The following is a 13,460-nucleotide window of genomic DNA, read 5'->3' as shown; positions in this document are numbered from 1 at the left end:
TGTATTTCTCAATAACAAATTTTGGCTTAGGGGTGCCATGAAAACTATGCTGACACTCAAGGGAGCCGTGTTCCCAAAAAGGTTTGGGAACCACTTAGTCATAAACACTTTCATTTTTATTATTTGTATTACAGCAACTATATATGTTAAGGAATCTATATTTGAACCTCTATATACCCCTGCCTATACCTTCTAATATCCTATCTATAAACCTCTGAGGATGACACTATTTTGCGTACGCAGTCATACAGTAAATAAAGACTTCAGACCTAGAATCTGTGGTTCCAAAGCACAAAGTATTATTCAAGTAAAAGTACAGTCAGTTACACGCTATTGATCCATACACAATTCGGCTCAAAGGAATTATACAGACCCAAGTACAGTATGCATACGCAGCGCTCTCTGGTCCAGATGTTAGGCATCAGCAAGAAACCCCTCGTCAGTCAGCATTCAGCAAGAAGACTAAGACCCTGTGTTGGATCACACATATTTATACCCCCCAGAAATAGACAACACAATAGAGAAGTTTGTTGCTGATGCCATTGGTCCTCAAGGGGGATGCATCTGTTACAGAGCATTTAACAGGCTGATTCATATAGACACAACCCAGCCAACAACTGAGGGTCTCTGGTTTCCCGCCCCATGCAACATCCTAACAGTTGTTCATATAATATACATTTTGTTGCTTGAAGCCTCTGCGGTCCATAAGTTGAGAATGCATGATGCGATCTCCACACCGATAATGCCGGAATTCTGTTGAAAGAGTACGCATCAGTAGAAAACCAAACACGGCTTACTTAGCATGTATAAAACCTTAGTTACCAAATAATCTTTATTTCACAGCATTTATACTAAATGAACGAACTTATCCCTTAAAGCTTATGGAACCTTGTATGTGGATATGTAATGTATGAGTATGTGGGGTTTGATATAAAGACGATGGTTAACTTGGAGCAGATGCGTGCGCATAAAGCTAATGAACAGCGTTTTCATATAGGATCTTATGCATTCGCTAATATGCGATTAGTTACCAGCGCAATTGTGCGTATTAATGTGTGTATGAGAAATGGTGCACTTAAATCTCACTTAAACTAAGTGAACACCTAGCAGTGTGGAATGCTGAGCCTTATAGTTCCACACGTCCCCCCTCTCTCAGCAGCCCCCACCCTTCCCAGGCTCAAAAGTAAAGTCCTTTGTTCTCCCAGGCTCTTGTGTAAATGCAAATTAGCACAGCTACAAGACCCAAAACCTAAGATAACACTCTTGGCTTTGAAGGTATTTTATTGCAGGAAGCCTGCTAATGTAAGGTGTGTATTCGAGCAGGGCCACCTGGAGTGAGAGCAGACGTTATATCCAGGAAGCTTGTCTACACAGGCTAGTTGTCACGTGGCCATTTGCTCTGTTTAGCTAATGCAATATATACTTTAGGGGAATTATAATATACACTTTATCCAGAGCACCCAAACTACGTAAAGTCATGAAATGGGCTTTTGGTGAATCGCCGTAACTTATGGCGATGGTCACAGATGCAATCGCATGATGCTAATAGTAATAATGCCACATGTACTAAAGTGTGAGTTTATCTAAAATGGCGCTTAGGCGGCCATTCGCAAAATGGCGTCTTGCGATCTCATTTCCAAGATGGCGTCTTGCGGGCCAGTCGCAAGATGGTGTCGCTGCGATTCAATTTCAAACTGATCTTGTCTCCGCCAATAATCCAGCTTCGACAATGTCAATGTCAATTCACGGGTAGTTCATTAAGACTATAGCACAGAAAATGTATAGTAAGTACAATAGGTTGAAACTATCTTCAGGGGTGGGGGGGCAGGAGACAAGAGATTCAGTTGGGCAGATAGGAACCTAGTGTTGGAGCCACTGGTATTGTGGAGGGATTTGTAATAGTAAAGTATTGTCCTACTGAGAGATAAGGACTTTAAGTTACAAGTATACTAATGGGAAATATTATATCGAAATACTTAGGGGTCTGTGTACTAATCCTTGGAGAGAGATAAAGTAGCAACCGATCTACACCTAACTATCATTATTCAAAAACAAGCTTGTAAAGTGACAGGAGCTGACTGGTTGGTACTTTATCTGTCTCCAAGGCTTAGTACATAGACCCCTTAGAACAGAAGATCTGAGTTTCCTTGGTTGAAAAGTTTTGGAAGGGGGGTTTATTTATACTTAAACATTTTTCCAGGAGGAGCATAGCGTGGTGTGGTATATGCCATCACCGTGACCCCGCCAGTCACTGCTCAACCCTATGATTTGCAGGGTCATGGTCATGAAAAAGCAATTCACCACAACTCACGTCATCAAGCCTCTTGCCCATCCACTTTACTGGGGGAGTGAGCAGATTTGGGATGCTTGCATCTTCTCTTAGGAGTACCTGGACAGCTGTCTGAAATGTGGGAATCTACTGGATATTCTGGGGAATGTATCTACTGAGGGTTTACTAAAATTATACCTCATGCACCCATTTTGGGAAAATCTGAGAGACTTATTATTAAGATAGGCTGCAATATTTTCCAGTATAATGGTTTTCCTATGGTATCCTATTAAACCACCGGCTGCATTAATAATGTGAACTGTTTATCAGCAAGGCCGTAACTAGGGTGGTCCTGTGCCCCGTGCCATGGCACAGGGCACCGCAGGGCAGGTAGCGCTGTTCTTGCCTTGTCAATTTTCCTGTTTATTATAATGCTCACTTATAGCTTCCTCTTCTACGTTTATCCCCAGCATCTTCTGGCCTCCCCTATCTCTTCCCTGGCCCTTCTCCATTAGGCCATGGTCCATTTTCAGGTGCACTATCTTATATCCCTATTTTAAAAATGCGGGAAGAGGGGGCGCCAATGCCCTCTCTCGCACAGGGCACCAAAAAGTCTAGTTACGGCTCTGTTTATCAGTACCATCTATTTGGTGGACAGGAAGAAAGACCATGGGTCCTTAGTGATGGGAGTATCGGTCATTGCACTTAGGAGATCTGCAGTTCCGTATCAATATACGGGTGCTTTAGGGTAGTACTACCAGATATGGAAAATAGTGCTTACACTAGCAGTGGCTGTATTTACAGAGTATATGTAGTAATTCACATCAGTCCCAGACCCAATGGTGCTTTACAATCTATGGGGAAGGTGTTTTATAGCAGCACTTATCGTGCAGTTATCGCTCTTCCTGCTTCACCTCTGATCAAGGTGAGGCAGGAAGCAATAATGCCAAGATGTATTAACATCTCGGGCCACCGGAATGGGGGAGAGAAAATTACCCCCTCTATCGATCCGTGCAAGACCCACAGCGCATCAGACTGCACATGGGCACTATCTCGCTAACATTGCGAGATCTCGTGCACAACCTGAGACCCCCACAGAAGCCGTATGGCGGCCGCAGATTAGTACATATACCAGCAGGTAATCCTGCCAATATGGGCAAAAATTACCAGCCACAAAAGTGTGCGCTTAACGTTTTTGTAATAACCGCAGATTAGATCATCAGATGTTTGCAGATAACGTAGAGAAAAGTGATTTCATACTGTATATACAGAGTGCTGGTTATAGCGCATTTGGCACTTACCACCTTTTATTTCATCTCCCCCTATATTCCCTACCACATGGACACGCTCATACACACTGGGGATCAATTTTTTGTCAGAAGCCAATTAACCTACTAGTATGTTTTTCAGCTGTGGGAGGAAACCAGATGTTCTATTTTTTTTTTTAACCACTTAACTGATGAATTTTGTTTTACCAAAAAGCGCTCAGAAATTGAGGTTTTTTTTTTTTCTAATAATGTAATAAAGTTTGAAATGCACTTTTAAAAATATATCTAAATATTTTATTTAAAAACATCATACCTGGGGGTGTTTTGCAGCCCCCCTGTGTCCATAGGCACCATTATAAAATTATGTCCTAACCCCCCCAGTGGAAATTAATCCTCAGCATAGTCACCACCCCCCCTAGTGGTGACATATTCTCGTGGCAGAGCCCTCGCCCCTTACTTCCTGTGACACCTCCCCCCCCCCTCTTCCCATGTGTCACATTCATTTTATTTTTTAAATATTCCCACCCACTCGGACTAAAAAAAAAGTTTCAGTGGGGCATATTTCACCCCCTACCCCCCCCCCCCCCCACAGTGCTAAAGATGAACCTACCACACACACACAATTACCCTTCTCCCACACGGCATAGCCCCACCCCTCTGCCTTATTGCAGAGAACAGCGGAGTACAGGGCAGGGGGAAATGATCATCAGTCTCCTCAGCTGCAGCTGATCTCTGCACACGTATTTGTGCTTGGAGTTGAACTTTGTGCCCGTCCTCACACTTTTAGTATAGGCTTATGCACCCCACAGTGCCGTTCGCTCAGGAGTCTGGGGAGCGATTTAGGAAGTGACGTTGGCAGTCACAGACCCCAAAATCACTCCCAGGTGGCCTGAGCAGGCAAAGGAAATACGTTCTGCACCTGTGCAGAACAAATTTCCTCCATTACACAAGGGGGATCCGGAGAAGCAGCACCAACACATGAGATGCGATCTGGTCAGGTAACGCACTCCTGGCTGTGGACACATCTAAAGCGTTAGTGCCAGGCAAGGGGTTAATGAAACCAGTGCTTAATGAACAAAACGCAGAATTTGAACTATAAAATATTCCGCACATTTCCGCCCCCTAGTTATCATGGCTCTGCCTCAAATTGATGCCCCTGTCTCCTCACTGGTGCCTGGTGCTGACATGGTAATGCTGCTGAAAGAGGTCACATGATCTGCTCAGAACTACTTCCTCTGCCTGCTTACTGCCACACGGCCACTGTACACAGATAAGACTCTAGTGGGAATCAATCCCATGACCACCGTGTTATGAGGCAGCCATGCTAATCACTGCACCACAGTGCTGCCTAATTTACATTTTAATTCTCATAACATGTTTAATCAATTCTGGTTGCTTAACAAATTCCGTGTAGCAAAAGGACTTTCCGTTGAAGTACAAGTTATAAAAAAAAATACACTGGTGCATGTCCTGCAAAGATGTTCTGTAATGTGATTTCCATGGCAGCAGCCAGGAATGCGCTTGGTTCTACAAGTGTTGTGTTGTGATACACTACGACACCTCTCCGCGTATTCATCAGGGACTCTGTGATGTTAACTGAGCTTTATTACTCACATAGCAATGAAGTCATTCTGCAGAGTTCACTCCGAAGCAAACACTTATATAAACCTCCATAATTGTATGGATTCTAATGGTTATTGCAGTTTTATAAGTGGAAATTATATAGAACAACAGCACTTTCACGCAATTAACTTTTTTCTGTGTGTGATGTCATTTGGCAGGCTCACTGTACCTGTCGGGAAGACTAACATCTGTCTTAAATGTTCGAAATGGAAACTGTGCAATATCTATATTAAAATCAGTAGAGGTTCTGCAAGTTTTGTGTCATTTTAGTGGTTACTTTAAAGCTGCTGTGTCAGGAATGGGCTTACCGGGCCGCCCTTTCTATTCTCCCGACTGCTTATTTGTCATTTTACCGCTTGTTCCATTTACTGTCAAAAACCTGCTGTCAGTGACCACCATTACTGACATTAGTCACTGACCGCGCAGGAGAGCAGTCACTGGGGCCACCAGACTCCTTCAGCTGGAAAACGTGGTGTTTTATATAATTGCAGGAGCTCATTGCTGCACAGTGTTGATTCAAGATGCTGGGTCCAACACAGGACAGCCAGGAATTTATTATAATTTATACAGCGCTAGCATGTCCTATTGCGCTTTACAATTGGTAACAAAACTGTAATAAAACAAGACTGGGGGGCCTATTCATCATACCTAAATTGGGGGAGGTAATTAGGTTTAGAACTCGCATGGAGTTCTACCTAATTACCGGAGGAATTCATCATTCCTCCTCCCCATAAGTATCTATTCCGAAAAGCTGTAATTTTTGCGATGACAGCTTTTCGGAAATAGTTTTCCCTGCCTGCTGTAACTTACCGCAGCTGGAATCCGTGCTGCGCATGCGCTGTTACAATCGTAAACCCAGCTCATGCGCAGCACTACTTACAGCTGCGGTAAGTTTGTGTGCGCCCCCCCTCTGCTCACCTCCCCCAGTCCTGCACTTACCTGCCCGCTGCAGCGCCTCCGGCTCCGTCCTGCTGGTCTGTCATGTGGTCTCCCAGCAGCACACAGTGCAGTTTAGAAAAAAAAATATATATATCTTTTTTTTCCCTAAACTTTATTGTGTTCTGCTGGTAGAATACAATGTCAGCATTGCAGACGGAGCCAGAGGATGCATTAGAGCGCCAGAGGAAGATTCCGGGGGACCTGCACTGCTGGAAGCATTGAAGTCTGTCCTGCTATTTGCCACCTCACAGTGGCGAATAGTAACTCCATCAAATTCCGAAAATACATAATTTTCGGAATTTGATGAATACCATAATTTCCATATCCCCATACTAATGTACTACTGTATGGGGTGTGTGGAAATGAACGCAGGGGAGCCTAGCAAGGTGATATCTCCTGTGCTCAGTGGCTTCACGAATACTAAAAAATTTTTATTTTAGTGTTGATGAATAGGCCCCTGGGTAATAACAGACAGCAGTGTTCTTCCCAGAAAATGTTTCCAGCCGGGTGGCATCAAGAAGTATCCGGGTGGGGCCTTCGCAATAATAAAATGTTTTCAAATCCTGACCTTATAATGATTTAAACTTGGGGAACTTTCCCCGGACCCTATGCGAACTGATGGGCACTCGCACCCTGCGTCACAAACAATTGAATCGTTCCCGGCCACTTTAGACTAATTGAATTCCCCTTCACATAGTTTTTTTTAGTAGAGTAGAGTATCTAAACTATTTGAGTGTCCTTTGCATATCCTGTCCTAGCTAATTCAGTAGGTGAAATAGGTCCAATCTGCAGCAGCTGACCAGTCCCTTGTGGGACTGTGCAGTGCCAGGCATAGAATGTGTCGCCCATGTGCTAATGCTTGTTTAGCTCTCCACTTAAGGTGGGTACACACCTAACAGATATATCGGCACATCGAGTGATCTGCAGGTATTTCTGAAGATGATGGTCGTTCATACACACTTGAACGACCGTCATCTATCCGGCAGCCGCGGGTCCCACTGGCCGGGAGGTGGGGCGGGACCGCACCCCTCCACTGGGTTGCCGCTGTGTGTTTACCGGCGATCAGTTGATCGCCCATACACACTTGTTGATGGACAGATGTGTCTACAGCATACATGCCTATTCTCCCGGGAATCGCAGGAGGCTCCCGATTTTTCGGGTAACCCCCCGCGATCCCGGAAGAGTAGGCATATCCCCCGCATCCCGCCCACTTCCTAGTGAAGTGGGCAGGATGGGGAGATTTTACCTGAAATTATCGGGTCCGTCGGGAAGGGGCGGGGCTAAATTAGGCAAATCGCGTCATTTAGCCCCGCCCCTTCCTCACGGACCCGCAAATCACGGGGGTTTTCTGTAAAGGGGGCGGGGCCTAATGCCGTCTATCGTCTGTCCCCGCCCCGCGAAGAGGAGAGCAGCAGGTCCCCTCCTGCTGCTCCCGGAAAGCTGCCCAGCAATGTAGGTAAGTATGGTCTGCAGACATATCTGTCCATCGGCTGCGCTGCACAGCCAATGCGATATGTGTGTGAACGGCGACGGCCAGCAGAGATAATGGCCGATCAGTTGCGTGTAGCAGTGCTTATAAGGACTCCTCCTACACGCTCCTCTGTGGCACTTCTCATCGGCTGAGCAATAAAAGACGGTACACAATTTGCAGTGACTTTTTTTTTTTTTAACAACATGTGTGGGGTTTCCTAGGGAGGACCGATCAGAAGTCAACATAGAGCAGATTGCGGCTTCTGATTGATCGTCCTGCACACCATCCTCCCACTTCTGTAGGTAGTAGTGCAGCGCAAATAGTCCTCGTCACCTATCTGCGGCTAAAACAATTATTTTGTGGACTGAACCGATATTAAGTGCCTCATGTATCCGTCATGTCACCAGTTCCTGATAGATCCGTTGCTTTCATTCTCCTGAATACTTGTTTAGTTTCCCAAAATGGCTTCCTCCATTATGCGTGGGCAATGGATAAACTTGAATTAAATTTTTTTTTTTTTTGTAAGAGATTTCAACGTGTATGTTCTGCGTTCGCAGATAAATGCAGTCACTGAACCATGTAGTGTTTTTCTGACCCATCTGTTAAATTACTTGTGACTTTGCTGGATTACTGTTCATTAGCAAAGAGAGCGAGAGGGAAGGAGTTGAGATACCATATTGTCATTAGCCCATGAGAAAGGCCTGTGAAGCGGCCGAGGAATGTATCCTGCCTACCAGGCTCTCGGCAATACCTAGTCGCTTTTTTATAAATAAAAATGGATCAAACGATATTCCCTAAGGTATTAGCTGTGGGTAAGCACTCCTATAGGTGGGACGGTAATTGCTCTTATGTGTTAAGATAGTTTGAGTATGCTCGGCCTTTGATCATGTGTAACTTGATTTCATTTGCTTAACCAAACATTCCTGGAGAATACCGCTCGGCACAGAACCCAACTTTGTTTGGAGAAGGAACTAATAATTAGCTCTCTACCTCGTTGGGCACGGTTAATGTGTCGTATTTAATGGTCTTTACATAATCACTGTGCAAAGTAGCCGGGAAGCAGTATAGGGCTAAGTGTCCTTAACTACTGGGAATTATAAATAAGAGCTATGATCAGAACAGTAGTCACGTACTGTATGTATTTTATTATACTGTAGAACTGTATAGAAACTGTAATAGACATTTATGGGAAAAACCTGTGTACACACTTATTTTAATAAACGAGACCACCCTGAAACGCCAGGTGGTCTGTGTATAAATTACACGTGCCTAAAGACGCTGAAGGCAGAATCTTCCTAGAGTTCCGTTAGGGTTTACATTTTTATTTGTTAGTTAAACCTATTATTTGTTTGTTTATGGGTGACCTTATGATAACGACAGGGGATCCAGGTGATATGCAGTTATTGTGTTCTTAGGGCCTGATTCAGCTGGGAACGCAGTTGCTAAATTGCATGCAATCGGTCGATTGTTACGTAATGCATCACAGTGCGCCTGCGCAAACTAGCTATTGTGTTCGGAAATGCGATTGCAGAGGCTACGCAGACCATAGTTGCCTACCTTTGATACTCTCTTCCCAGGAGAAGCCCGGGTAAGAGAAGCAGCAGGGGGGCGGGGCTTGACGATTCGCGTCATTAAGCCCCACCCCATCGCTGTAAAATTGCCGCGATTGGGTACAATTTACATAGGGGGCATGACCAAATGCTGTGATTCATGCAGAATCACGGCTTAAGCCCCGCCCCCTTCACGGAGACCCGCGATCGCCGTGGGTATTCTCATTCTGTCCTTCACTAGGAAGTGGGCAGAAAGCGGGAGAAATGCCTACCCTTCCAGGGGTGCGGGGGGTTACCCGAAAAATCGGGAGCCTCCCGCGAAAACCGGGAGGGTAGGCATGTATGACGCAGACCCAGAGCAGAGTGACTGACAGGAAGTGCCGTTTGTGAGTGGTGATGGTGGTGTGATTGGGCGAACGCAGGCGTGCCAGTGCGTTGCAACGTCGTTGCAGGGGCGTGCATAAATTATCCACAGCATGGCCATAAGCAGCCAAATACTAATAGCGTGTGTGACTGTTAGCAATATCTGAGTAAGGTCAGGGCTTGTGTGTATGGGTCCGATGTTACCGATGGTATCACTATATTTCCCTAGTATATGGATGTTGGTAAGGGGAAGTGGACGTCCTTATGTCTGCCTGCCATCACAATGTGAATGCAAACATTTAAATAGCAATGCTGATATTAGCAACTGCGGAGTGCGTTTAAGCAGAATTGCGTTCTGTAGTGAATCCATCCCTTAGTCACAGGCATGTTTTGATTGTGAATGATTCTCACTGGCATTTTGTAGAGCAGGGTTTCCTAAACTGGGTGCTGTGGGGCACTTGTATGGTTAATGTCATAGGCAAAACCTGAGCTGGTACTGTAGCTGCCAATTGAAAAATATGTGGACAAACAAAAGCGCAACCACCACATAACTGACCCTAAAGATGACCGGTGAACACATCTTACTTCATTTCATATTTTTTCCTGAATTTCTCAATAAAAACTTTAGGCCATACAAATTGTGGAGATGCAAAGGGCCTGCCGCTGTGTAGCGCTAGAGACTAGGGGGTAGATTTACTAAAGCTTCTAAAAATGGAGGTGGAGGTGTTGCTATGAGGTAACTCCTCCACTTGTCTGTTTTAGAAGCTTTACATTTTCTGTCCTGTGATGAATACAGCTGTGCGTATCTGAGGACTGCACTGGATGCTTCATTTCAACTTGTAGGTATGGTAAATGTATGTGGCACATAATTGGACAGGTGACACATTGAACATACACCTCCTGTCTGAGCAGGTTGAGTCCCATGAACAGTCGTGGCGCTGAAAACTGCAACTGTATTCTCTCTCTAGCATGGTGAGGACCACCGGCATCTATCAGGTGCCCCAAGGGGCATTCTCCCAACAGCTGACAGAGGGCCTGATTCACAGTTGGGAATAGAGAGAGATATCTCTCTCAACTGATCATCTTGGTGAAACCATGCTGCAGTATTTGTGGGCTACATGTAAAAGCAGCCAGTATTTACCCTACATGCAAAAAAATTTATGTATTTACAGCCCTTGCATTGCAACATGGTTTGTTCAGGTACACAGTTAAGTGCTATCTCTCTCTCTGGGGGTCATACAGACCCGTTCGCGAGCGCAGGACGCTCGCAAGCGGGCCGATGTTTCCCCACTGCGCATGCGCGAGACCCGGCGAGCGACGAGCTCTCCGTCGCTCCGGGTCTCGCACCAAAGGGGGCGTGCTGTTGATGTTGATTGATAGCACGCCCCCTTTGGTGGGCGTGCCTGCCAGACGGAGGCGTTCCCATGGGAACGCCTACCGTCTCAAGCCGGCCCCACTGACATCAGTAATGATGTCAGTGGGAGTGATTTTGGCTCTGATAGAGCCAAAATCACTCCTGGGCTTGCGGCAGCGAGACCCTACTGCAGGGTCTCCGTCGCAAGCCCGATGGTTGCGATGGTCAAGATCAGCGCGACCATCATCATGGATGCTCGCATATGCTGTGGGTGGTCACCCACAGCTATGCGAGCGGCCAGGAGGCCGCTCCATTTTCATGGAGGAGGGCCCTGATTCAGAACGAGCGCTCTGGTCAGAGCGTTCGGCTCTGAATCAGGCCCTCTATTCCCAACTCTGAATCAGGCCAGGGTCCCAAAGTTTTCATAAGATGACATCAGATCAAAAAGATGTTGGTTTTCATTCCAAGCCCAAATACCCCTTTATATATAAGTTGCAGCTTAAAAAAAATTTTTGTGTTGGAATTATTTTCCCCAGATTTTTCTGAGGCTAGCTGCACAGTAATTGTAACTGCCATGATTATAAATGCAAGAAAATAAATATGTTGGTACATGTACTCCTTTTGGATAAGATGTCGCTGTTCACTTTAAAGCTTGTAGGTATCTGCTTAAATCTACACAGTATAATTGTATGTGGTTCTCCGTTGCCTTACAGAATCACGCCCTCTATCAGTTCCCCCGAAGGTGCTGCAGACCTCTAGGGAGGGCTCCAAGAACCCGGAGGAGAGGATGAAGGAGTTTATCGGAGTGGTGTGGAATGCAGTTAAGCGCCTCACTCTTCAGGTAAATTACAGACTATACATTACAAAGATTTTTTAACACGTTAGTAATTTGCTGCTCTGAAATGTACTATCCGGGAGTGGAATCATGGGCGTAACTACCATAGGTGCAAGGGGTGCAGCTGCTACGGGGCCCAGAGCTGAGGGGGGCTCATCTTCCTTGTCAAAGTTACTCTTAAAAACTTTTGCTACGGGTCCTTCAAATACCTTAGTTATGCCCCTAAGTGGAATGTATAGTGAATCTCTAAATCCATAGAACCAATGTTACACAGAGATGCCGACATTCTGACTGCCCCTTCTGGGAGGGGGCAGCCAGATCGGCAAAATCGGGGGGCGTGGTCGACTGTTGTGGGGGGCGAGGTGAAAATGACGCGATCGCGTGGCCACGATAATCCCGGCATTGTGAAGCAGGGGACGGGGCCAAAATTACGCGATTCAGCATGAATTGCGTCACAGGCTCCCCCGTGGGTGGGGGGGCATCAGAGGTCGGCTGCTTGCGGGAGGCTTGCTTGCCTTGCACATACCCTAGGTGTATGTGGACACATCTGTACTTGCTGTTTTCAAATAGATTGTAGGTGTAATAGTCTGGTTAGGGGAAGATCATTAAGGAGACTGTTGCAATAATCAGTGGGAAAGATAGTAAGTGCATAGAGGTCGGGTTTAGCAGCGTAAAACAGCTATACCCGACCAAAGCGTTGGGTGCGATCACGAAAAGTGCCCTTTAGACGCCCAAACGGGTTACTTTTCGTGCAGTTCAGCTGACCACCCCCTAGTGGGGAAGCTGAAATTCCGGCGCTGGCAGCTGATCGCGCCCGACAGGAGCAACAATTGAATATCTCTGTCGGGCGCAAAGGGGGGCGCAAACAATTTTGCCCTTAACCGTAAATAATGAGCTTCTTCAGCGGCAGCCCATATATGGGTAACATGGGTTCAAGCAAGGGAGCAGTAACACATGATAACATGGTCCATAATGTGTTATGCTCTTGTACACTCCCATAATAAATGTTACAGGGACAGATTCAATTAGTCGTCGTACATACCATGCAGCTAACGCATTGGCTTTAACGCCCGGAGCTATTCAGTTACTGCACAATTTCCAAGCTTGTTAAGCTTGCGGCTAACACACATTGCAGCAGATGTATGAAGCTCTGGGAAGCGGAAGTGGAGAGTGATAAACAACCAACCAATCCGCTCCCAAATGTCATTTTTCAATCACAGCCTGTAACATGACAGTTGGGAGCGGATTGGCTGGTCGTTTATCACTCTGCACTTTATCACTTTCTAGAGCTTCAGACATCTACCCCATTAAACCATAGCACCCAGGTTAAGTGCCCGGAGCTTTGGAGTTACCCCACGCAGGGCGCACTTAATGTGGATATTTCCTTGTAGCACCTTGTATTAATGCCATATCAAGTATCACTAAATATTACAGTGTATGATAGCCTCTAAATCCCACGATTGTGACATTTTGTATGTGTTCCCGGACTGGGCCCTGGACCTGTACTACTTGGCGCAGACGCTCGCTGGAGGAGACTTGGCTTAATAAAGTTCCTCCGCATGAGAGGGAGCAGTGAACTGATGGGGAGTTTGAGTAATGTAGAAGTAGCTTGGAAGCCACTTGGAAAGACTGGATAGCCTTGAGTGGACGTTAGGAGCTGGGAAGCTATGTGGAGCGGCTGGATAGCCGTGGGTAGACGTTGGTAGCTGAGTGGCTACGTGGAGCGGCTGGATAGCCGTGGGTAGACGTTGGTAGCTGAGTGGCTACGTGGAGCGGCTGGCTAGCCGT

At 46.0% G+C, this 13,460-nt stretch overlaps 1 protein-coding gene across 6 annotated transcripts in view; it reads left to right on the top strand.

Moving 5' to 3' along the window:
• VPS13B (vacuolar protein sorting 13 homolog B) overlaps window positions 1-13,460 on the top strand; it is a 1,086,122-nt gene that overhangs the window by 510,478 nt on the left and 562,184 nt on the right. For all 6 annotated transcript variants that reach the window (XR_015869381.1, XM_088442693.1, XM_088442694.1 and 3 more), the window contains exon 22: window positions 11,551-11,678. Coding sequence is in view for 5 of the 6 variants with exons in the window: in XM_088442693.1 (XP_088298819.1) it covers window positions 11,551-11,678 (128 nt within the window). In the remaining variant the exon portion in view is untranslated. The remainder of the gene's footprint in view (window positions 1-11,550; window positions 11,679-13,460) is intronic.

Source organism: Taudactylus pleione, unplaced genomic scaffold (genome assembly GCF_031769625.1).
Source record: "Taudactylus pleione unplaced genomic scaffold, aTauple2 ptg000314l, whole genome shotgun sequence".
In the NCBI taxonomy this organism is placed as follows: Eukaryota; Metazoa; Chordata; class Amphibia; order Anura; family Myobatrachidae; genus Taudactylus; species Taudactylus pleione.
Note: the sequence above shows the minus strand (reverse complement) of the source record. Positions and strands in the feature narration are given on the sequence as shown.